This window comes from Octopus sinensis, linkage group LG16, assembly GCF_006345805.1.
Source record: "Octopus sinensis linkage group LG16, ASM634580v1, whole genome shotgun sequence".
NCBI classification, from domain to species: Eukaryota; Metazoa; Mollusca; class Cephalopoda; order Octopoda; family Octopodidae; genus Octopus; species Octopus sinensis.
The window spans coordinates 8726149-8753648 of NC_043012.1; the positions used below are offsets into that span (position 1 = coordinate 8726149).

At 37.1% G+C, this 27500-nt stretch overlaps 1 protein-coding gene across 1 annotated transcript in view; it reads left to right on the forward strand.

The window, feature by feature from the left end:
- The window catches only part of LOC115220339 (vacuolar protein sorting-associated protein 26B-like), a 28856-nt gene extending 8526 nt beyond the window's left edge, over positions 1 to 20330 (forward strand). Inside the window, exons 2-9 of the mRNA XM_029790443.2 lie at positions 188 to 331; positions 8845 to 8920; positions 11273 to 11429; positions 12460 to 12624; positions 14083 to 14189; positions 15677 to 15745; positions 18033 to 18175; positions 19482 to 20330. Of these exons, the coding sequence (XP_029646303.1) occupies positions 188 to 331; positions 8845 to 8920; positions 11273 to 11429; positions 12460 to 12624; positions 14083 to 14189; positions 15677 to 15745; positions 18033 to 18175; positions 19482 to 19625 (1005 nt within the window). The 3' untranslated portion in view covers positions 19626 to 20330. The remainder of the gene's footprint in view (positions 1 to 187; positions 332 to 8844; positions 8921 to 11272; positions 11430 to 12459; positions 12625 to 14082; positions 14190 to 15676; positions 15746 to 18032; positions 18176 to 19481) is intronic.
- The last annotated feature ends 7170 nt before the right edge of the window (positions 20331 to 27500 follow it).

Here is a 27500-nt window from a genome sequence, read left to right on the forward strand (position 1 = left end):
AAATTGACTTTGCCTTTCTTCCTTTTGGGCTTGATAAAATAAGTACCAGTTGAATACAGGGGTCAACGTAATTGGCTTACTCCCTCTCACAAAATTACTGCTAGTGCCAAAATTTGAAACCATTATTATTATTATTATTATTAGTGGCTTTGATTCTAGTAACATTTTTTTTTCTTTGTTTTGCCAGAGTTTTTTAGGTTTTGGCCAGAGTGCTGAGATTGACATTGTATTAGATGGCCAAGAGAGCAGGAAAACTGCTGAAATTAAAACTGAAGAAGGCAAAAAAGAGAGACATTTTCTCTACTTTGATGGTGAAACAGTATCCGGCAAGGTGAGTTTATTGTTTAGGTATCTTTTCTAAGACATGTATTTGCTTTATTGTCATTTTTTTTTTTTTAATGCTCTCATAATTTGAGCATTATTTTACTATTCAAACTTTATTGTTTTAAAGTAATTGTTTCTAATTCGGGTACAATCTATAAATAGATGGTCACCATAGAACTTATATTAGATAAAAATAACAGTTTGTAAAACACGATCTCGTTATTGCGAGACAGAATAATAAACAGCATGTATTTAGAGCTTTCTGTGTATATAAAAAAAAAAAACCTGTCTTATTGTAAACTTGTTACATAAAGACAGCAGCTGAGGTTGTGATAAATCAAATGTCCAATTAGCTAAACACCTGTACATCTGTGTCACAGCAACCATTATTGACTGAAGTATGCTTTTCACTTCAGAGCACTAAGACATCAACACCTTGTCAGTTATAACCTTTTTGTCTCTGTACCAATTCAACATTTGTTATCCCAGAATGGGAATTATGGATTACAGATATTGTTTTACACTGTTTATACTTTGACAGGCTCATGGCTCAGTGGTTAGAACGTCGAGCTTACGATCATGAGGTTGTGAGCTCGAATCCCAGACCGGGCTGCGTGTTGTGTTCTTGAGCAAGACACTTTATTTCATGTTGCCCCAGTTAACTCAGCTGTAGAAATGAGTTGCAACGTCACGGGTGCCAAGCTGTATCGGCCCCTGTATCAGTGGCGTGCAGAAGGGAGGCCGGTATGCATGGGCGACTGCTGGCCTTCCATAAAACCACCTTGCCCAGACTTGTGACTAGGAGGGTAACTTTCTAGGTGCAATCCCATGGTCGGTGTCGTGACCGAAGGGGGTCCCAACCCGACTTTGACAGGGTTATTTGATTACTAATTAAGGTGTTCCTTGAATAGTTAACTTACAGAGTTATTATTGAGAGAGCAGGAGTTCAGATGCTAGCATTACTCAATTAAGAAAATTATCTTTGATAATAAATTAACAAATCCTGGATTACCTACTCAATGCTTTAACTCTTTTGTTACTATATTTGTTGGAACATACTGTCTTTCATAATCGTCATTTAACGTCTACTTTTCCATGTTTGCATGGATCAGATAGCTTTTTGATAGATTTGGGGCAGATGCCCTTCTTGTTGCCAACTCTCACTTGTTTCCAGGTAAAGTAATATTTTACCAAGACTAAAAACAAACACTGCTTGTATGATGGTGATGCCCCAATTACAGTCATTACATGGTGTCAAGACAAGGGTGCGCACACACCCATACAGAGTTTCTTTCAGTTTTGTCCTCCAAAATCCACTCACAAGGCTTTGGTTGGCCTGAAGCTAAAGTAGATGACACTTGCCCAGTCTTGTAATTTAGCAACAACTGCCTGCTTCTCTAGTTTGGTTGTCTTTAGTTCTTCTTTGATATTTTCCACCTGGAGAAAAAAAAATAACAGTTGAAATATTGAAAACAGTGTTGTGTTTTGTTTTCATACAGTATATTTACTATAGCCTACAGATTATTGGGTCAAAAATATACTGTAAAATCCACTTGACAGGTAAAGTATATGACTAAGACATTTAACCTTCAACAACCCAGTACTTCTGACTACTAACAGAGAGTATAGATGACTGCTGTAGAAAGAGTAATGTCAGCACTGGACAACAGATGGATATTTTGTTGGTATCTAATACTTACGATATTTTCTGGGATATCTAACGTCGCATAAGACCTATTTACCAAATATATTTTGTGAAAAAACAAAAAAACAAAAGACCCTATTTGCCGAATATATTTTGTGAAAAAAAAAAGTCAAAAACAAATTTAGTATGTTTCATCACACACTTATTGAAAGATATTTCAAATTAGTTTTGTAAGGGGAATAATATATGATTTATAACAGTTATGTGAGTTATAATTAGTTAAGAAGCTGGTAAAGGTGATATGCTCCCATGGTTACAGTTCAATGACCGAAACTCAGTAAAAGAAGAAAAAATTACCTCAGCAGATATATTTTCCTGCTTCTTTTTAAATATCTCTAACTCTTTGTGCGACTGGCCAAAGAAGTATTCATTTCTTCAGTGTTGGACAAAGTCTTGGTGTGATCTGTGATTAACTCTTGCTCTCTGCTGTGGAAAAAAAACTTCAGTGTTGCTGATCTTCTTTTTCAACTGCTGGTATTCTTCTCTAGCTTCATCTATGATGCTATTTAGTTTCTTAATCTCTTCCCCATGGTTTTCCTAATGATAACATCATCATCATCGTTTGGCGTCCGCTTTCCATGCTGGCATGGGTTGGACAGTGCAACTGGGGTCTGGGAAGCCAGAAGGCTGCACCAGGCCCAGTCTGATCTGGCAATATTTCTATGGCTGGATGCCCTTCCCTAACACCAATCAATATTGGTAATAATAAAGATGATAATACGAACTGATACACTGCTTTTTTTAAAATTTCCACTCAACCTTTCTTGATACAACCAAGCCTCAATCTTTTCAACCACTGAAAACGATTTACATTCACCAGGAATCAAAAGGATTTTTTTTTTTTTTTTTTTTTTGAAAAATCAAACAAATGAATCTTTTCTTAAGAGAGATGAATCCAAGATGGCGGCCTCTGATCAATATGTGCTTTTTAAGCTCCTAGAAAATCGCCGAGAAATTTCAGAAAAGCTGCGAACGCTATTATAAATAAAACTCAAAAATCCTTGAATGTCTTCGTGAATGACTAAGTATTGACTTGAGGAAATATAAAGTGAAATATATTAAGCAGGAAGAGTCTTTTGCGAACGTAGTAATTATAAACAGTGCAAATAATGGATTTTACGAAATTTCAAGATTAATTGCGATTTTCGATCGGAACAAAAGAATAAAGTAAAATAAAATCATCATCTGAATAACTTTTGAATGAAAGCGTAACAAGACATATTTAAAGAAAAAGAAAAACCATCTGAAATATATAGATGGGAAGAACAGAAAATATATACACGTATACAGCACATGGTATCACTTTAACTTGAAGAGAAGTTCGAAATCTTCCGCTGCCTTGGAAATACCCATCTCTTTGGAAAAACTAGATAAGCATCTGTATATATATTTATATATACATTCCTTGGATATTGGAACAGTACCTTTAATGACTCTACAAAATGAAAATAACTGTGTCTCCTTGCCGTGAATTTGTGTTACCATGTGCAGCAACCACAATTGAAAACACGCCAACCTACTTCGTAATGATATCTGTGAGTACATGCTGAGTTCTAGAAAAACCATACACACAGTTCCTCTAGAACACCCATACACACAGTTTTATTTATCAGCACGCACCGCACACAAATATATACACAAAGCGAATCTAAATCATACTTCCTTCTTCACCAACCATTATATCCTTACATCTTTTGATTGTACATATAATTGTATCGTTTTATACACACACATAGAATTCAGGCATTCATTGGAAACACAGCTAGGGATCTCAGCTGTGTCCCTCCAAAAAGTGCTTCCCGCCTTGGCCGACTGGGATCCAAACCCAGGCTGATCAGGCTGTTGTTTACAGGCTTTACTGAGGCGCGGACATTCCATCTAGCTGCTGATAGAGCTCGGCGTGACGACATAATCAACTTTAGAACATGTCCTGGCCTACCACCCAATGTACGCCAAAAGCTAAGATCTGTAGCTTCCCTAAATCGCAACTCTGTGCCACAGGAGAGTTTTAGCCTCCGCGATGATGGGCAAATCTGGAAATTTGTCAAGTTTGGTGAGTCGTGGATAAGGGATGCCAGTTGGACTGAGCAGACTACACCCACAACAACAACTGGCAAAAGAAAAATCTTGGGAAACTAACCAAGAACAATCAGCCATCCCCTGTATATCATCATCTGAAATCCAGATATAAACAGCTGTCCTTGAATGCCCGTAGTTTATGCAACAAGTTGCATCCTTTTGACTCCTACGCCAAAAGTATCAACCCAGATTTCATCACAGTCATGGAAACATGGGCACACTCTGCACTCTGTGATGGAGTTTTCAGCATAGCCGGCTACAACCTTGACCGCAAAGACCACATTAATCGCCGTGGAGGGGGTGTGATAATTTATGTTCGATCAAATTTATCAGCAATCCCCTGTGATGATTTGAACCAATCTCAGCAGGAAGTATTTTTCTGCAATATACACATGACCATGTCAACACTTCTGCTCGGAGTCATTTACCGCCCCCCCCAAATTATCGTCAAGACGCACAGCTTTTTGATATCCTCAGAGCTGCTGCCATGAAAACAGCCACGTATGTGTATATTGCGGGTGACTTCAATTTCCCTGAAATTGACTGGGAGGCCTTCCGTTGGCCACAAAGTGCAGACGATTTCCTTGAACTGGTGCTGAATTCAAATTGGTCCCAAGTTGTTATCTCCCCCACAAGGAGTAACAACACTTTGGATCTGCTACTTACCGCTTCTCCTGAAACAATCATTAGTGTCACTACCTACCGAAGAACCTTTAGGTGACTCTGATCATTCCATGATCATGGCCGACTTGTCTCTGATTGGTTGTAACAAAAAACACAACTGTCTTCAGACTGCCCGCTTTGACTGGAATAAAGCAGACTGGAGCTCTTATTGTACTGAGCTGCAACGCCCAAACTGGCTCGAATTTTATGCCTCTGGAGATGTGGACACTATACTCCAGAACATTCTGAATTCAATACGGGCAGCATGTGCAGCATCAGTACCATGCAAGCACAAAAAACCACCCAATAGTGCAATTTGGGAGACTGCAGCAGTCCGACTTGCCAGGAAAGAACGCCGTAATGCTGAACAGGAATACAAATTGCACAAATCAGAGAGCAACAGGATAAAGCGCAATAGGTCAGCCAACCACCTCAAGCAGGTGACAAAAAAGGCAGTGCTTGAATTTGAACAACGCATTGCAGCTAACCTTGACAGCAAAGTGTTCTGGAAGTATGTGCACTCAAAGCAGAGACCCCACTCTCCAGTTGGTCCCCTTCGCAATCCCCACACAGTACAGATTACTGGCAATCCCGAAGAATGTGCAGAAATCATTGCTGGATGCTATGCCGGCATCTTTACTGTCGAAGACCAAAATGTTCCATCTTCATCACCTCTGACATCGGACTCTATATCTACTATGCAATTTACACCAGCAATGCTACAACGCCACCTTAAGAATAAACGCAACTATGCCTCTCCTGGTCTCGATGGTGTTACATACCTACTTCTCAAACGCGGTGGGTACTTTCTTCTAAGCCAACTTTCTCTATTCTTCCAATTCTGTCTTGACAACGGTGTTACTCCAGAACAGTGGAAAACTGCCAGTGTCATCCCTCTGTTCAAAAAAGGCGACCGCACATCGCCTGTCAACTATCGCCCCCGTTAGTCTCACTAGCTGCATCGCCAAACTGATGGAATCCTGTATCAGAGAAACCCTCTGGAACTTCTGGAAGTCTCACAGCCTCATCCAGCCGTCGCAATTCGATTTATTCCTAACTCCAGCTGCTGTAATCAACTCATCAAGTTTCTTGAGGACGTTACCCAAATCACTGATCACGGATCCTGGGTGGATGTTGTTTACCTGGACTTTGCTAAGGCCTTTAACTCTGTGCCACACAAAAGACTTATGGTGAAGCTTTCTGCGTTGGGTGTAAGAGATGAACTCTATAACTTGTTGAAGTCCTTTATTTTCGGCCGAAAAGAGGTTGTCACAGTTCTAGGACAGCACTCTTCGCCCTATGAGATGACATCTGGTGTACCACAAGGATCTGTTCTTGGCCCCCTTTTATTTGTTGCATATGTTAATGACATAGATGCCAACTTAAAGAATGCCACAGTGCTGAAATATGCAGATGACATCAAGCTGTACCCCGAAATAAAGAGATCAGATCCTGTACACTATAGATCTCTATTGCAAGCAGACTTGGACACAATGCAGCAGTGGATCATGGACTGGCAACTGAAGCTGGCTGTGGACAAATGTACCACCATGCATTTTGGGAGGAGAAACCCAGCGTCCACCTACTCCCTCCACAACACTAGTCTCAAAAAGTCTTCATGTGAATGTGACCTGGGTGTTATTGTCGACAGTGATTTGCGTTGGACAAAACACATCGCTAAAATTGTCAAGAAGGCTGATGGTGTCTTGGCATCACTCACCAAATCCTTTGTGAGCCGCTCTCCGACTATCTATCTGCGGCTTTATATAGCTATGGTAAGACCTCACCTGGAATTTGCATCACCGGTCTGGAACCCCTATCTTGCCCAGGATATCAATCATCTGGAAGCTGTTCAGCCAAAAGAATACCCTCCATCAGGCATTTGCCATATCCTGAACGCCTTACTTCCCTGGGCATGGACACATTGAAACTCCGACATCTGGCAGCTGACTTGGCAGACACACATAAAATTATCAACCATCGTACAAACAATAACTCTGAGCACCTTTTCAAACTCCACCCATCTAACACCCGTGGACATATTTACAAAGTCAGAAAACAGCACAGCTCCCATGACTTCAGGAAACATTTTTTCACGCTGAGAGTTGCTGAAGCCTGGAACAAACTGCCGGCATCAGTTGTTAGTTGTCGGAGCACTGCATCCTTCAAAACTTCCATGCTTTCTGAGATTCGCCAACACTACACCTGATTTTCTCCCCTCCATACACACACAAGCATGTATCTGACTCATGCATTGTTCGCTTTCCAGACATTTGTACATTACTGCATATACTCTGACAAGTTGTGGTGCACCTGAGCACTGTATACAATAATTTCATTATTATTATATAAATACCTTACAGAGGGAGTGAACCTAAAACCACATAGTTGGGAGACAAGCTTCTAAATCACACAGCTATGCTTGTGTCTTTGTTTCAAAAAATGTTTTAAATAATAAAGGATTTAGTAAAATAACTGTCATTATTAAGATGGTATTTGGAAAATAAATGAACATGAAATTTTAATGGTAGGTTTTAATTTAGATCACTTAAAAACAAGTTTGTATGATAAAACAAGGAGCAGATAGGTGGGTTAGTATCAGAAGGGTTAATAGGAAGACAAGATCACCAACCTTCTGGTCTTCTTGCCACTTTGGCAGTTCCTAATAATTATTCCACATGAGAAACAATCAGCTAGATTAGGCCAGTAAGTTGGTTACCTCTCCACCAATTAATATTAACCTCAAATGACTTGAAAATGTATTAAACTAATAAAGAAGTATAAGTTATGGTGTGTTTGTTCATTCGTTTTACATGTATTTTTTTCTATGCTAGCCTGGGTTAAATGAATATATTATTGAAGTATTATTTTATAGCTAGATGCCCTTTTTGCTAACCCATTCCTGTTTTATCAAGTAAGGGAAAGGATACCTTTAGCTCCATGTTTTTCAAAGGGGCAAAGTCAGCAGGTGACCTATCGACAAGGGGAAATGACACTTATATCACCACTTATAGTTGAGTGGTTTTCAAAGAAACACAAATGTAAAAAACACACAACCATGTGTGTGTGTGCATTTTATTTATTTTTTTTTGTGTGTGTGCTTAGCTTCTTTCAGTTTCCATCCACCAAATCTGTTCAATTTGGGTCTATAGTAGGTGGCCCTTGGTCAGGTCACCACAGAGTGAGACAGAACCTGACATGACATAACTGGGTAATGATCTGCTTAACCACACTGCCATGCCTGCACCTACACAACCTGGTGGTTATTATAAAACAGAATAATACATGATTCCAAGAAGGTTCGTGTAAATCTCAACACAACTTTTGACTTGCGAACAGGGCTGTGGAGTCAAGACAAAAAACTTTGACTCCTCTATTATTGGTACCTCCGCCCCTGACTCCTCTTTATGTAATTAATTGTGGTCTACATATCTCATAAAGCATATGCTTGTACTTTGGGTTGGCCTATATGTTATAACTGGTTTATTATATTAAAGAATAAAGATATTGTGAGTCGGAGTTGGTTTGTTTTACCGACTCCAACTCCACAGCCCTGCTTGGGAGGCCACAAAATATCGAGATATGGAAATGAATTCCATTCCAAGAAATATTTGGACAGAGGTGTTACTGTGCCAGGTAAAATGCTAATGGCATTTTGTCTGTTTTCGTTCCGAGTCTGAATTCGGCCATGGTCGACTTTGCCTTTTGTCCTTTTGGGGTCAATAAAATAAGCATCAGTTGAACACTATGGTTGATGTAATCAACTTCCTGGCCCCACCTAAATTGCTGGCCTTGTGCCAAAATTTGAAACTATTATTTGGTTAATTGGTACTGGTTGATTTCTTTGTTACAGAGCTGGCAGATTTAATAGTATCTGTTGGAACGAGTGTTTTCACCATCTGTAATATCCATTATCTGGATAGCATTGTGCAATGACTTATATGTGGGTCTCATCTTTATGTTACCTGTGTGTTAATTACATTTACAATTTTACTTTGTTTGTAAAAGTATTGTTTTCTGCTATTTCTGTTTTAATAGATTCTCTTTTAATTCTCACTTTTTTTCTGTATTAGGTGAATGTCACCTTGAAAAAGAGTGGCAATAAATTGGAACACCAAGGTATTAAAATAGAATTTATTGGACAAATTGGTACGTAATTCTTTTAAACCTTTAGTGTACAGATTACTCTGTTAAATGTAATACTTTTTCACTCAAATTGTTTTGAATTGATCATGCATTATCTTATAGCTTTGAGGTTTCAATGATGTGATTGTTTATTTTCAGAATGGCATTGTAGGTTAGGAGTGAGAGGCTAGATATCGCCAGTTTGAATATAAAACATGTAGAATATATTGGGCCGGATTTGGCCGGTTTAAACACCAAAGAGTTAAGGATTTTTACAATATTTACTAAAATGGTTTTTCTTATATCATTTTTCAATTTGTTTAATCAACAATTTCTCCGTGGTTCTGCTGTTAGAATGCTTTAAATAAAACAAATAGTAACAGCGGTCATGTTATATGCAAAATTTCTCAGACTGGTGAGTTTATTACTGTTAATGTTCTCTGGAGAAGATAAATGAAAACTATATTGTACTACTTAGTTGAGAGGTTCTAATAGTCATGGCCAAAAAGCTTTACTAATGACAAAACTAATGACATTGCTTTCACTGAGTTGTTGTGTGATGTAGGACAACTTCAAGAAACCTCATTCTACAGAAACAGGAGTGGTGGTCACTGAGGTGGGAAAGAAGAAGAGATTTTGTCTTCACCCCCATTTATGTTTGAAATGAGTGATAGATGTGTGTGTTACATTGGTAGTCATCGAGGTGAGTAAAGTTGTGCTTCATGGAAACGCTTTTGTATAGATCGAAGACTGATTGATCTAGCAAAGATAGGCACTAACTTTTGATGCCCATGAATGGAAGAGACATTGCCAAAACCAGTTGCCATTTTGGGTTGAAACAAACAAAATCATTGCAAACTAACAGAAACTTCTTTGGCAAAAGATCAGAAGGTTTGGTAGTAAGTTTGGAAATAATTTAGAGGCTGAGGAGAGGCTAAGTGATTTTGAAATGCTGGTTTTATAAGTATGGTGGTGGTGGTTGGGAGTTCTTCCTGGTGGTGTTGGCAATATTGTTGTCATTTTGTCCTGCAGAGTAGACCACCATGGTGGTTTTGTAGCTGTGTTAGTTGTATGAGATATGTGGAGGATCGTAACTCAGAAGATGGTATTCATCTCTGACAGCTGTGATAGATTGGTTACAGACGAACATTTGTTGCCAATGGGAGTCAGTGTAAAAGTAGCAGATAATTGACCAGTGGAGGGATTATGTGCTTTTTGGGTTAGGGGAGGTGAGGAGATTAACAACTGTCGATAGTTTAAGATGGTGGTAGTGAGGGGTTTACAGGAACCAAGATGAATTGATTAAATTCATTAAACGCACAAGTCGTTTGATTAACAGGTGGTGGTGGTTGTTCTGGAGAAGCTTGGTATGTAGAGGTAGGAGATGAACTTAAAACCAGAGTAACTGGATGTCTTTGTTGTTGATATTCTGGTGACAAAAATTGATGGTAGGGAATGTGAAGGCACCACCTTTGAGTGAAGTTGAATTAAAAAGTGTGTCCTGAACAGTCATCATCATTTAACGTCCGCTTTCCATGCTGGCATGGGTTGGACGATTTGACTGAGGACTGGCAAACCAGATGGCTGCACCAGGCTCCAATCTTGATCTGGCAGAGTTTCTACAGCTGGATGCCCTTCCTAATGCCAACCACTCCGAGAGTGTAGTGGGTGCTTTTTATGTGCCACTGGCAGTGGAGTTAGTTATATGGGATGAGTATGTTATCGTCCGACAAATTTTTGTTGACGTTGTTGTAATTTTATTGATAATCTAACACAAGTCCAACACCATCCAACTGTTACAAGTTATTTTCCACTAATTTTTCAGTTATAAGAGTTTGTTTACCATAGACACCAAGCCCATGCCTAATTCCTCATGATGGTAAATTGTTTCACCCTTTGATAGAAATATTAGTAAAAGAGCAAAGATTACTTGAATCTAAGATTGTAAAACTATCTTTATCACCACATACAGTACAGTGGTAAATATTTTGCAGTGTTGTTTGATGATGTTATCTCAGATAGATAAAGAAGTTTGTAACTGAGATAATACAAGTTGATGTTTAAACAAGAGTAAAAAAGACTATAATTTATTTAATAAGCAGTTTTTTTAGGTGATTGTTAAAAATACATACAACACTAGATTAGATTGTTAAACTAGCTGCTGCTTGTTTTTAAGGCCAGGTAGAGGGGAATGAATAAGTTGGTAGTTCTGGGTGGATCTTGTGTGAAATGTCCTTGCGGCTAGATAGTGGTAAATATGCAAGTTGATGCATTTTGGCAGAAAATTTATCTTTTGATAGATATAGTTAAATCTGTAATTATTACTACTTCATGCCTGATTTGAAACCTATTAATCCATTAATTGAACTATTTCAGAGTTGTATTATGACCGTGGCAATCACCATGAATTTACATCACTTGTCAAGGAATTGGCTCGACCAGGTATCCTAACCCAAAGTACCAGCTACAATTTTGAGTTTTTACAAGTTGAGAAGCCATATGAATCTTATACTGGTGTCAATGTTAGGTTGAGGTATGTACACTCTCTCTTTCTGTCTCTCTCTTTTTAGTCTTGTCAAGCGTATGGTAATCCTATCTAGTGACAGTGCCACTATAAAATACATCTGCTACATGGCAACAGGCGGCGAGAAACGTTAGCACGCCGGGCAAAATGCTTAGCGGTGTTTCGTCTGTCGTTACGTTCTGAGTTCAAATTCTGTCGAGGTCGACTTTGCCTTTCATCCTTTCGGGGTCGATAAATAAAGTACCAGTTTCGCCTTGGGGTCGATGTAATCGACTTAATCCCTTTGTCTGTCCTTGTTTGTCCCCTCTATGTTTAGCCTCTTGTGGGTAGTAAAGAAATATATAAAATACATCTGCTATTTTAAGAGTTGGGTTGTGACGATCCTTCAGTTTTGTCAAAGACACATCATCATGTCTGGTGGTGATGCCATGATGTAATGCACCTCATGCACCCTGTACAGTGTTTGGTGTTAGAAAGGATGTGGTTCTGTTACCTGTCTAGGAGGATAGTCACAACCTGTCCAACTCCTGTCAGCATGGAAAGCTGACATAAAATCAATGGTTCGTGATGATGACAACAATACATATAATGAGCCTTTACCAGTAACACTTCACTGACTTTAGCAATACCACGTAAAAAGCACCATCCAATTGTGGCCGTTTGCCAGCCTCGTCTGGCACGTAAAAAGCACCCACTACACTCATGGAGTGGTTGGCGTTAGGAAGGGCATCCAGCCGTAAAAACATTGCCAGATCAGACTGGGCCTGGTGCAGCCTTCTGGCTTCCCAGACCCCAGTTGAACCGTCCAACCCATGCCAGCATGGAAAGCGGACGCTAAACGATGATGATGATGATGATCCCATCTCTACTTCTCTAATTTCCATTTATATTGTCATTGAATGCAAACATCGAAATAAAACTCAAGTTTTAATATTGAACTTCGTCTTCGAAGAAATGACGATTTGTTCTTTTCTATTTTTCCTTTTTTTTTTTTTTCCTTCTGTTCATTTTAAATGAAGTTGTTTGTTGATTTGTGCAGATACTTTCTGCGTGTGACCATTGTGAAGAGAATCACAGATGTAGTGAAAGAACAAGACATCATTGTACATACCCTCTCACAGTATCCTGATATGAACAATAGCATCAAAATGGAAGTCGGCATTGAAGATTGCTTACATATAGAATTTGAATATAACAAATCCAAGTAAGTTTCTGCAGATGTCACTATCTGTCTATCTAGCTTGATTGCTATCTATCTATCTGTCTGTCTGTTTAGCTTGATTACTTTCTGTTTGTCTAGCTGTCAAGAGCAGCATTTCCAAACCAGAATTTCCTGGAGTCTTAGGGTTCTGTGAAGGATCACTTGGGACTCCATGATAAATAGTAATAAATATGCTAATTATATGCAAATGTCTTTTGGAGTAATTTATATTTGTAATTTTAAATTTGTAGTGTTTAATTTTATATTTGTAATTTTATCATCTCTGCATGTTCATATTCAAAATCTAGGCATTTGTTGAAGTAAGGAGACCCTACAGGCAATTGGAGGGGAATTGTTTTAGACAAAATTTCTCAAACATTCTTTGTGGCATCTGATGGATTTAACACAAAGAGAAAGAAAAAGATTAATAAAGATACATTTTTCTATAGAGTTTCCTGAGATATGGAATTTACTCAATAAAATAGCTGGGAATTACTGGTTTGGAGAGACAGTTTAGCAAGATAATTACTTGTGAAATAAAACAAATTTATAAAGCAATGGGCCATCTTCAGTCTCCTTGGTAAAAATCCAATTGTTGACACAACACATTATGACTACTATTATTGTAATAGTCATGAGATGCAGACATGGCTATGTAGTTAAAACGTTTGCTTCCTAACCACATGGTTTCATGTTCACTCCCATCATGTGGTATCTTAAACATCTTCTATTATAGCCTCAGATCAACCAAAGCCTTGTGAGTAGATTTGCTAAATGGAAACTGAAAGAAGTCCAAGTGATTGTTGTAAATGTGTGTTGCCGTCAATCAAGCAATGGCCTTCGTTTCCAATACTCCACAAAAACATGTCTAGCCATGGGGAAATATTACCTTGCTTGGAAACAGATGAGGTTTTGGCAACAGGCAGGCAACAAGATGGTGAGCTGGCAGAAATATTATCACGCCGGGCGAAATGCGTAGCGATATTTTGTGTGCCGTTACGTTCTGAGTTCAAATTCCGCTGAGGTCAACTTTGCCTTTCATCCTTTTGGGGTCAAGAAATTAAGTACCAATTATGCACTGGGGTTGATGTAATCGACTTAATCCCTTTGTCTGTCCTTGTTTGTCCTCCTCTATGTTTAGCCCCTTGTGGGCAATAAAGAAATAACAGGCAGGGCATCAAGCCTTATAAAAGCTACCTCAATAAACTTAGTCTAACAAAAGTAAGCATGGAAAAATGGACATTAAAATGATTATGATGATGATGAGTCATGTATAATAGTAATATTTTCAACAATTAGTAAATTCTGTAACTAAATTCTGGGCTTAAAAAAAAGGAGATCAAGTCTAGCTATTTTTGACATTAACCATCAGTGAAATATTAACTACAACTGGTTATTTCTGACTGTAAAATGGAATGATTACAAGAAAAATGTCTATGTTGGTTGTGTTTGTTTTTCTAGGTATCATTTGAAAGATGTAATAGTGGGCAAAATATATTTCCTACTTGTCCGAATAAAAATCAAACACATGGAAATACAAATCATTAAAAGAGAGACCACAGGAACTGGTGAGTATTTGTCTAGTTGTTATTGCTTTTATGTAACCCCAGGTCTGTCCTGATCCAGCAGATGTATGATCAAAGACATTCTAGGAGTGACCATTCTATCATTTTAATTTTATTTGTAAAGGTGATGAGCTGCCAGGAAAAATGCTTAGTGGCATTTTGTCTGTCTTTGTTCTGACTTCAAATTCTGTTTTGCCTTTCATCCTTTCGGGGTCAATAAAATAAATACCAGATGATCCCTGGGGTCAATGTAATCAACTTACTCCCTCTCCCAAAATTGCTGGCCTTGTGTCAAAATTTGAGATCAGTTTTATTTATTATGTTTAGAGTAACATTATCCAGTGAGATTTTTTTACCCTTAAGACACCAGTATGTAATTTGTGGGGAGATTTGGTTGTTATTTCTAGCAGATAAAGCAACCACAGAATTTCCTTTTATCCTCATCAGTAATAAAATATAAATGGTGATGAGTTTTGTAGATGTAAACTCTTGAGTTTTATCCTTGATTCAGTTTCAACTCCACGTATTAAACTTTTCAGTATGCCTTTGGAGACTGACCCACTCATTTTAACTTCCATTGTTTGGACAGGCATAGCTTTGTGGTTAAAACATTTGCTTCACAATCATGTACGATCAGTTATATCATAGGCATGTGCTTTATAACCTTGCCTTGGGTCAATGTGATATTTACAAATACTAACTGGATTAACAAACTGTGGGGAAACATGTTGAATGACCTTGAGTAGGACAGTTAATTTATGTGCCCTGTTGAACACCACTACCACCATTACTACCTGGTTCTTCAGTGCCTCTGACAGGATCCATTGTCTTACAAAGTGTTCAGATCAGTTTTCTGGTCACAGGATAACAAGACATCACCATACACTGCTTCCCATTGTATTTTGGTTTCTTGCTTCTTTGACTAGTCTTGATGATATCAATCACACAATGTCTTGGAGGGTCTCTAAAAGTTTTCCTCTTCAGTAAAAGATATTTGCCCAAGGTGTTACATAGTGGGGCTGAACCCTAAATCTTGTCTTGCCCACAAGACACCACATAATATATATTTTTTTTACTACCCACAAGGGGCTAAACATAGAGGGGACAAACAAGGACAGACAAACGGATTAAGTCGATTACATCAACCACAGTGCGTAACTGGTACTTAATTTATCGACCCCGAAAGGATGAAAGGTAAAGTCGACCTCGGCGGAATTTGAACTTAGAACGTAACGGCAGACAAAATACGGCTACGCATTTCGCCCGGCGTGCTAACGTTTCTGCCAGCTCGCCGCCTTATAATATAATAATATAGATAGGTCTGAAACATCCCCTCCTCAATCTTCCTTGGTGAGGTAGTTATGGGTTTTTTTTTCTCTTGGTAATTTAATCTCTTATGTTTTTAATATTTTTTTTTCTTTTCTTCCTATAAAAATGGTAGTTTTTCTGTTTGACCCATAAGATGTAATGATATTTGTTCTACTTTCCAGGTCCCAATGTTTACAATGAGAATGAAACAATTGCAAAATATGAGATCATGGATGGTGCACCTGTCCGAGGTATGATCAGTTTCATCAATGTTGTTTGCTGAATATCTGTTAAATATAATATGTTAGTAGACTCATGAATTAAAGTTGATAATTATTGGTCTCTTAAATGAAATATTGATAGTTATTGATTCTTTTAAATATCTAATTATTAATCTCATAAATAAATATAATTATTGATCTCATAAATAATATCTATAATTATTGATCTCGTAATTAAATATTGATCCCTTAAATATAATATCAATTTGTTGACCTCTTGAGTAAAATAATGATTATTGGTTTCTTAAATAAAACATCAAAAATTATTGATCTCTTAAATAAAAACATCAATAATTATTGGTCCCATGAATAAAACATAATTATTGATCTCTTGGAATAAAACATTAGTAATTATTGATCTCTTGAATAAATATCTACACTTATTGGTTTTATGAATATAATTTTTTTTTATCTATGAATTGAATAAACTGATCTGTTTAATATCTCCAGTTATTGACTTGATTAGATATATCATTTGAATAATGTTTTATATTGATTAGAAATATCAAAGCTAATTAAGAGAGAGAATGTGAGTAGTTGTACATTCAATCAAATATTGAACAATTTCTGATGAAAGGTTACAACTTACTATTTCATGAGATATTTATTATGGGGTTTCATGGAGCAGTAGTACATTTTGGTAAGGTTCCTTCCAAAGCTCTCACCTTTGCTTTAATGAATTGTCTGCATGCGATAGTGCACCACCTCCTGGTCAGTGACATTTGGCAGTCTGGCCAAACTAGGTTGGTTGAAAGTGACTAATGAGTGCCAATGACTTTTTAAAATCTCTGTAAAATTCTGTAAGGGTTTGTCACCTTGCACACATGAACACTGGAAGTTTTAGTGTAGACAAGGGTAGTTGCAGTTACCCACCCGACCCTGTCCTCTGCTAGTGATACTCTTTAAGATGAGTTGTCAATGTTCAAAAGGCAGAGGTCTTTGTCAAAACAAAGTGTATTTGCTATCAGCTTTGTTCATCTAATGGTTGATTTTCTATGCTTGTATGGAGTAGATGAAGACTTATTTCAGGCAGGATTTTATGGCCAGATACCCTTCCTGTCATCAACCTTTTACCTTTCTTACAAGTAAGGGATTTCTTTATTCCACAGTTCTTCAAACAACCAACCAACAAGCAAAGCTGTGGAATATCAACATTTAAGCACATTCACATGCTCACACATACAGCTATATATATATATATATATATATATATATATGATGAGCTTCCTAGATACTAGATTCACTCACAACGTTGGTAAAGCCAAGACAATTGTTCAAGGTGCTGTACAGTAGGACTCAGATGCAAAAAGAATAAGGCTGTGATTATTTCAAATTTTATAAAACGGAAGTATAACTATTCTTGAAGAAACCAACTCTTTCGTCTCTCTAATACAAGAAGTATTAGGCTGATAGATCATCATCATCATCATCATCGTTTAACGTCCGCTTTCCATGCTAGCATGGGTTGGACGGTTCAACTGGGGTCTGGGAAGCCCGAAGGCTGCACCAGGCCAGTCAGATGTGGCAGTGTTTCTACAGCTGGATGCCCTTCCTAACGCCAACCACTCCGAGAGTGTAGTGGGTGATTTTATGTGCCACCGACACAGGTGCCAGACGAGGCTGGCAGACGGCCACGCTCGGATGGTGTTTTTTTTTATGTGCCACCGACACAGGTGCCAGACGAGGCTGGCAGACGGCCACGCTCGGATGGTTTTTTTATGTGCCACCGACACAGGTGCCAGACGAGCTGGCAGACGGCCACGCTCGGATGGTGTTTTCTTATGTGTCACCGACACAGGTGCTAGACGAGGCTGGCGGACGGCCACGCTCGGATGGTGTTTGTTACGTGCCCTCAGCACGGAGGCCAGTCATTGCGGTACTGGCTACGGTCACGTTCGGATGGTTTTCTTATGTGCCACCGGCACTGGTACCACAAGGATACAAATTCCATTGATGTTCATCTATTTTGATTTGGTTCGATTTGATTTGATACGATTCGATTCGATTCTCACTTGCCTCAACAGGTCTTCACAAGTGTCACAGAAGGAAGGTATGCACAGGTGGACTGACTACGTCCCAGGTAGGGGCCACGGATTATGGCTTCACTAGTCTTGCCAGGTCTTCTCACGCACAGCATACTTCCATAGGTCTCGGTCTCAACTCGACAAACTTGCGAAGTTTAATATAAACCTTGTTAGATTATTTGTGGCTTTGTTTATACTTTCTTAACACTTTTCTTTGTTATTGTCCTGAATAGGTGAGTCTATACCAATTCGGCTGTTCCTAAGTGGATATGATTTAACACCAACTATGAGAGACATCAATAAAAAGTTTTCTGTCCGTTATCACCTTAATTTGGTTTTAGTTGATGAGGAAGAACGTCGTTATTTCAAACAACAGGTAACTTTTAAAATTCTCCTAATTTCACTCATTCTCTTTCAGAACTCTGACAAGAACAGAAACAATTGCCTTGGACAATTCCTCAAAAGCATTGGTAACTCTCGTATTCTCTCTCCCAGGCTCACACAGTTTTGGAGCTAGTAAAAGCAAGATAGTAGCAGATCACAGGACTTGATTCTTTGCAGTATCTAATACTCATTATCCTTGACTCAAATCTCTTACAAACATTACAACAAGCAAACAGATACAACAGTAAAACAGTTTCATTTCTCAGGTGTTTTGAATTTACCCTAAACCTACTACAGAGTCCTACCTATCAAACCAGTTTTTTTCTTTTTATGTGTGTCCTCATTACTGGGTCTATTTTTCATAAAATTCTCAAGTTTCCCTTACAACTGCAGTCTCCTAAAACATCTTGTTGATGATGTTTTCTCCTGCAGACATCAAACTCTACTTCTTCACCCCATTCAAACTAAAAACCGCAGAGTTTGATGTCTGCAGGAGAAAACATCATCAACAAGATGTTTTAGGAGACTACAGTTCTAAGGGAAACTTGAGAATTTTATGAAAAATAGACCCAGTAATGAGGACACACATAAAAAGAAAAAACTGGTTTGATAGGTAGGACTCTGTAGTAGGTATGGGGTAAATTCAAAAGACCTGAGAAATGAAACTGTTTTACTGTTGTATCTGTTTGCTTGTTGTACTGTTTTGGTAAATGGCTCTTTGCTAACCAATTAACTGGCTTTATTTTGATTGTGTGCAGCATTCTTCTATATATGTAAGCACTGTTTCAGTTTAACTATTCCCTTGAGTTTTGTTGAGAAATCCCAGTCTCTGGAATATAGCCTTGGTAATACTTAAATGTGGATGTTCTGTTAGAACAGGCTATACTGCAGTAGATACCATGAGCACAGTTTGTTCTAACAGAACATCCACATTTAGGTGGGAATAAATTTTACCTCTCTGTATTACTACTGCCTCTACCGTTATATATATATATATATATTTCCCAGGTCTTTTGAATTTACCCTATACCTACACTCTCGGAGTGATTGGCATTAGGAAGGGCATCCAGCTGTAGAAACTGCCAAATCAAGATTGGAGCCTGGTGCAACCATCTGGTTTGCCAGCCCTCAGTCAAAATCGTCCAACCCATGCTAGCATGGAAAGCGGACGTTAAACGATGATGATGATATATATATATATATAGTTTTTAATAAGCTTTGGTAATGTTCTTATGTGTGGGTTAAATCCATTTACTGATAGATGGTTTTTTTTTTTTCTTTTTGTTCTTTTTCATTAGGAAATCACTATATTCCGGAAAGCTGACAAAGTACGTAAAAGCATCCAGGCCACATTGCAAGCCCAGCATGCTACGATGCAGAGAATGACTTTTCGTCGGGAACAGGCTGAAGCTAATAAAGATAACAGTAGTGATGATCAGTAATGTTTTCTTCTTTTTGCAGTGATTGCATGTGGAGACCGATAGCTCTGTCCGATGACAAACCCTGAAACAGTATATAGTGACTGATGATGATGCAAAAATTATGCTATCAAAGGAGATATATATATATATACACACACACACATATATATATATATGTATGTATATGTTTAGGCAGTGTCTTAACATTGCTTCTGTTCTATTACAAAGAAATATCCAAACTCTCTGTTGACCAAAAACTCTTATCTAATCAAACCAAAACAAAACAAAAAAAAACACTTTTCTTTTGTCTTTTCTGTTTAATCCCTCTGCTCTTTTTTTTTTTTTTTAATTGATTTATTTGTAATTCTATATCAACTGAAATTATCATGGACATTTCAACATTTTTGAGGGTCTTTTTTTTTTTTCTTCTTTTGTCTTGTTTTTCAAACATTGTTGTTATTCATTTTCCTCTGTTAATTTTCCCCCAGGAAATGTCCTCATCCACCATACTGCTAAAAGTTAACGAATAGTAATTACACATTCTCTTTCGATCCCATTCTTTCCTTCTCTCTCTCTCTCTCTCTCTCTCTCTCTCTCTCTCTCCTTTCCGTATTATATACAGTGTAAAAAAAAAAACACGAATAGCTGTTTTGAACTTGCTATTTCTTATGTTAATATGATATACATCAATTTACATTATTTTATGAAAAATAAATATTTGAAAAACACATTTCAAGCAGAAATCAATTATTTTGGAATAATGTGTAAAATGTGTATGCGTGTGTATGTATATATATATAGATATATATATAGGTATATACACACACACACATAACTTTTACTGTTATATCTATCTAAACAAGTTATCCCCAAACAAACAAAAATCTGAGGTTAATTTGTACATATTTTTACAAGTTTAATTTGAGACTAATTTGTACATATTTATTGAAAAGAATCTGGTCAAACAAAGATTATAGTTTTTTTCTTTCTTTTGTTTTTTTTTATTCTTTACTTTTTAAGAAAAATCGACTTTCAAAGCATTTAGATGAAAGTCTTTTCAAGTTTCTTCAAAGAGGTGCGAACCATTAAACCTCTGCCTCAGGAAGCCTTTCGTTAGATGATGCTTTCACCAGGTTATTTCTTGTACTGCTACCTAAATCTTACCTGATGTTACAGCTTCTTTTGGATGAACACAAATATTAACAACACTAATAATTGTTATCTTTACTCCTTGTTCAGACTACAACAGAGTAAATATCTTAAAATTCTCCTGTTGACACTGGTATATTTGTGTGTGTGTGTGTATGTATGTTTGTGTGTATGCACAACATTTTAATGAATGATTTTTATGGAGCTGTGCTGATCCCTCAAGTTTGTGCGTATGTGTGGAGTTAGCTGAGTGCTTTACTTCGACTTTCTTCATTCCCACCCCTACAACCCTTAAATAATTTTGAAGATTAGAAAACTTAAGAAGAAAATAAATTTTATAAAATTGTATTTGTGTTTAGCTGTATTTTATTTTCCTCAAAACAAAAAAAACTCCACCACAAAGAATGGTGGCAGGTGTTTAGCTATTTATTATGTTTCTTCTTTACAACTTTTAGAGTGGCAGAAACAGCAAGCATTAACCTTCGGAGTTCAATTGTAGTTTAGGGTTTATTCTAATTTGGGATCTTTTTGGTTTGAACAGAGTTTTTTTCTAGCGGTGTCATATGAAATTGTCACCCATAATTATGACCCTAGTATCGATCTATTGCATTTCAATCTGTTTTAGGGTTAGGGGTGGGGGGAAGGGTATCTTTTTTTTCTTCAGAAACGTAAATAAACCCAATCTGTTTCTTAAACGAGGGACATATTCATATGGCACAGAATGTTTTTTTTACCTCAATAGACGTATTTGATTGGTTGAAATTGAACAAAAAAAAACAAATATCTTCCAAACTATAGAATTTTCTCAATAAAGCCAAGAGAAAAAGATGTTTTATAAACACATTCTACCAGTATACGAAGTTTAAAAGTGTTTAGTTACGTGGAAATTATGTTAAAAACTGCCGTTCAAATCGAAAAGATCTGAGATCAGTTCTATTGATTGTTCCATGCAAGCATGAAAAGACAACAAAATAAAGGAATATAAAAAAAAGAAGTAATATATTGGGGGTGGTTGAGCTGTATATTATCTACAATTGGGTTCCACTTTTTACATTAATCTCTTTACAACTAACCAACTTTGTTATACTTTCTCCTATCATCACCTTCTGTCTCTCATTAACATCCATTACCCTCTTCCTTTACAATAGTCCACTGTCTTCATTCTCCATCTCTCTATCTATTTCTTGCTCCCTTCCATTTCTCCCTTTCCTCTCATACTCTCTCTCTCTCCACTATCACTTCCCTCTTCATGTTGTCTTAAATTTTGGGTCAGACTCAAACATTTGCTAAGATGTTTAGTATTCACATTCAAATCTCCTTTGCTGTTTCTATACAATCTTTTTACAGACAACCATCCTCCTCTTTCTCTCTCTTCTATTAAATTTCCTTACTTGTAGCTGCTGTCATTCTCTTTCTCCAGTAATCTCGGGCTCTCTTCCCACCTGGCCATGAGGTGAAGAAAAGATCAAAGCCAACTCAGGCAAGAGAGGACACTCTTTAATCTTGCTGGGATTAAGACAACCTCATTCATGAACAAAGCAATTTCCAAAGTGATGGTACTACAAGCAAATGCATCCAGTACTCTTTCTATCATAGTACATATGATAGGAAGAGTATCTAGCTATGAAAATCATACCAAGCAAATCTGAGATATGGTCCCCAGCCTGTCTACGAAGGCAGTAAATTAAACCCTTTAGCATTCAGTTTACTCTATCAAATGTAATGCTTATTTGTTCACTTCATTTTGAATTAATCTTGTAGCTTTGAGATTTTGATGTGATTGTTTATTTTTAGAATGACATTATAGGGTAGGTGTGATAGGCTGGATCTGACCAGTTTTAACATAAGACAGAATATTTTGACCAGATATGGCCAGTTTATTTGCTAAAGGGTTAAATAAAATCTCACTCAAACTGTTATTTCCCACTTAACCCGTTGCCAACAAAAGCAACTGAGCATAAAATTATGATTTCACCAACACCTTTTCAGATTATTAATCACTGCTGTCTCTTCTGTACCAGTTCTTCATTATATCCACCTTTTACCTGTTCCCCATCTCTAATCACCTTTCATTCAGCCTTACACTTTTGCAACATCTACCCACCTATGCTCCATGTTCTCTAGCCCTCACTCACTTCCACTCTGATACCTCATCGTCACTTTCTTTTTTATCTCTTTCCAGCTCAACCACAATTACTCTACCCTCTCTTCTATAATGTGAGTAGCCATGTAGCTCTCTACACTAAGAAATCTGTTCTCTTCTGGCCCCTTATACTTTAACCCTTTCGTTACTGTATTTATTTTGAGATGCTCTGTGCTTCTTTCAATTACTTTAAATATAACAAAGAATTTAGTAAAATAACTTAGTTATCATTCAGCTAGTGTTAGGGACATAAATTGTGACTAAGGTTTGGTGGAAGATTTTAATTCAAAACTTATGAAAACAAGATATTTGTACTCAGAACCAGAGGCAGTTTCAGTTGAGTTGGTAATGAAAGGGTTAATCCAACTTCTAGCATAAAGGTGCTTTCCTTTCTATTGCAGCACCACTCTGTGAGATGGAATCCTTAGTCTTGCAAGCTGTATGGCAATCTCAATGGCAGGGGTACCACAACAAAAAACCCCACTATATGTTGTAAAGTTATTAGCATTAGGAAGGTCAGCCAGCCATAGAAACTATGTCAAAGCAAACACTGGATCACAATGCAGTTCTTAGACCTGTTGGATCCTGTCAAACTGTTCAGCTCATGCCAGCATGAAGCATGGGCATTAAATGATAAGCCTGCTGGCTATTTGCAAGATCAGTGCTTGAAAAGTCACTGTAATTCTATCTATTATTGGTGGTGATGTTTGGTTGGTATACAGTGAGCAGACAGCTGTCACTGAAGAGATGCAATATGTTGAAGTCACATGATTTAGCAGCTCCAGCACCCATTGCAGATGGTTCTCATCTGCCAATGATATTAATGCACCATGCATCCATATGAGAGTTGACTGCATATGCTTTAGATGCACTTTTGACAAGTTGTGGTGTACCAGAGCACTATACAATAATTTCATTATTATTATTATTTGCAAAACAAAGCATGCATTTTAAGCTGGATTTAATTATTACCTTTTGCTACTAATACACTTTCTGTTGCTTAATATATATATATATATATATAAGGCAGAATGATTAGCATGCTGAGCAAAATACTTAGCAGCATTTAACCATCTTTACATTCTGAGTTGAAATTGTTATGGTCAACATTGTATTTCACTCTTTCAGGGTTGATAAAATAAGTACCAGTTGAGAACTTGAGTCAATGTAAGTGACTTACCCCTCCTCCAAATTTCTGGCCTTGTGCTAAAATTTGAAACCAATGAATATCATCATCATCATTTAACATCTGCTTTCCATGCTAGCATGGGTTGGACGATTTGACCGAGGTCTGGCGAACCAAACTCCAATCTGATCTGGCAGAGTTTCTACAGCTGGATGCCCTTCCTAATGCCAACCACTCCGAGAGTGTAGTGGGTGCTTTTACGTGCCACCGGCACGAGGGCCGGTATGGTGGAACTGGCAATGGCCACGCCCAAATGGTGCTTTTTATGTGCCACCAGCGGCACTGGCGATGACTTAGCTCAAATATTTCACATGCCATCAGCACAAGTCCTAGTAAGGTGACACAGTAACGATCACGCTAGAAGGTAACGATATATATATATATATATGTATGTATGTAGTTAATCCAAAACATGAACAAAGAGAAAACACAACGTGAGGACACGGAATAAGTATAGTGTTATTGGACGCTCAGTGAAAAGAAAGAAAGGGGGAGGATTTCACATTTCGAGCAGAGCTCCTCGTCAGAAATATAGAAAAAAGGAAAAGTCCAAAGAAGGGAAGATGGAGAAAGAAAATTGCCAATGCTACACACACGGTCACATATCGAAAAATATAATAGAAGCACTAAAGTAGTGATGAGAATGTTTTACTTCTTCAAAAAGTCTGTTGTGTGCAACTGGAAATACTGAAATATTGATTGTGTCTGGACTTGCCTTTGCAAAAATATTGAAAGTAAACAAAAGGTAAATCAATGCGCAAGTCAAGAATATGTCCTGACAATTCGAGTATTGTGCTGTATCACCACCTTTCAGCTTCACAAATTTTCACAGATCCCCATCATTTGACAAGAACACCAATTATTCAACTGATTGAGTTATCTGCTCCTGAATTTTTGTGCAAGTGGCTAAAGCACCCACAGACATGTGCACCCTTAAAGGTAATTCTAAGTATGAGACAATGTGACAAAGTCGTACCTTTTGAAATATTGGGACAATCCACCCTGGTGAATTTTCAGATTTTTCTATATGCTAGGCCACTGGTCTTAAATTGATGTTAATTAAATTAATATTCAATTTATCACCCTCATTATTTAAATTAATATAACAGAGTAACAGTTTTGTTGAATTTTCTGCTGCTTTTAAATAAAGTATATATATATATATATATATATATAAAAAATAATATGTTACATTTACTCAATAGTCAAGATAAAACTCTGAGTTCCAGATGCCGAAGTGGAAATCCACAACACCATCTCTTCGGTTATCTGGCCATCTGAAACTCAGAGTTTTATCTTGACTATTGAGTAAATGTAACATATTATTTTATAGATAAATTTCCTCTTTTAAATAATATTGAGGTCTCTTTCTTTCTTTTGTTATCTTACCGTTTTTGCCAATATATATATATATATAATAAGATATAACAACAAAAAACTGAGACCTCAGTATTAGAAAAATAGAGGATTATATATATATGTTATAATTTAGAACAAACAGTAAAAGGTTATCATTATAGTGCTTGGAGTTTCAAATGTCAGAGCAGTTTCCATTCACAAGGTATTGTTCAAGCCAAGGCCATAGAAAATTACATTTGACCAAGATGCCATACTTTGGAATGGAACCCACATCCTTGTAGTTGCAAAGCAAACTTCTTAGCCATTCTGCCATGCTGCACTTAGAAATTTTTATGCCTTGAGAAAGCAAAATAGATATTCTTTATCTATTTAGATTACTTTACTATGTCTAGATTTAGCAATCATGTAATGGATTTTTCTTTATCACCATGAAATTAAATAATGCCTGAACAAACAGTGGAGACATACGAAATGGTGAAAGGATTAATACAAACGAATTGTATAAATATTTTTAAAATCTTTACTTACAACAGATCACCAGATCATTTATTAAAACTTGAAAAAAATGCATGGAAAATTTGATTTTCAATGGAATGATATTTTGTCATTTCCAGTTTAGTAAATATTTCTTAAACAGAATTCAGAATTTAAACGGTTTGGGAAAAAAAAAAGCCTCTGCCTCTTAAATAATTCATTAGGTGTACACCAAACTGAGAATTCATATAATAATGTAGCTTCTCTTTCTTTTATTTTGTTTCAGTCATTTGACTGTAGCCATGCTGGAGCACCACCTTTAGTTGAGCAAATCAACCCCAGGACTTATTCTTTGTAAGCCTAGTACTTATTCTAGGTGACAGGGACGTAAACACACCAGCATCGGTTGTCAGCCGATGTTGCGGGGACAAACTCACAAACACACACATATATATATATATATATATATACGACAGGTTTCTTTCAGTTTCTGTCTATCAAATCCACTCACAAGTCTTTTGTCGACCCGAGGCTATAGTAGAAGACACTTGCCCAAGGTGCCATGCAGTGAGACTGAACCCCAGAACCATTTGGTTGGTAAGCAAGCTACTTACCACACAGCCACTCCTGTGCTACTCATTCTTATTATGCTATGACAGATTTAAACTCAAACCAGGTTTCAGTCTGATACGGCTTTGTTTCTACAGCTTGATGCCCTTCCCAATTCCAACCACTCCATATGGCACAGGTGCCATTTGCAGGACACCAACAACAGCCACAACTATGATTTCACTTGATGAACCCTTTCAAGCACAACATATCGCCAAAGGTCTCAGTCACTTGTCATCGCCTCCATGTGGCCCAGCATTTGAAGATCCTGCTTCACCACGTCATCTCATATCTTCCTGGGTCTACTTCATCCACAGGTTCCTTCCATATGATATATACAACATATATATATATATATATATATTATATGTAACAACAAAAGACTGAGACCTATATATATATATATATAAATATATATATATAGATGCGTATAAGAAGAGATGACCATTAAGTGGACATCCAACATGCTAGAAATGGATCACCTGTGGTTAGATCGTAGGTAATCTATTTCTAGTATATTGGATGTCCACTTTGTGGTCATCCCTTCTTATACGCATGTAATACAATTTTTCTGAATTTTCAGATTTTCTATATGCTAGGCCACTGGTCTTAAATTGATGTTAATTAAATTAATATTCAATTTATCACCCTCATTATTTAAATTATATATAAGATATAACAACAAAAGACTGAGACCTCAGTATTAGAAAAATAGAGGATGCTTGGAGTTTCAAATGTCAGAGCAAAGAGTTATGATACATTCTCGTCAGCTATTAATGGTGACAGATGCTATGAAAAAATAAGCCCGTTAAACAAAAGGGAAGTAACTCTAATAGATGGAAAAATAAAAATAAAAAGTATATGCTTTCATATTCTCTCAATACATAGACATAAAACTCCTGCATTCATGTCTACATACACACTCACACAAACGTGTATGCACATGTACACACACAAACATATGTATGTACATACA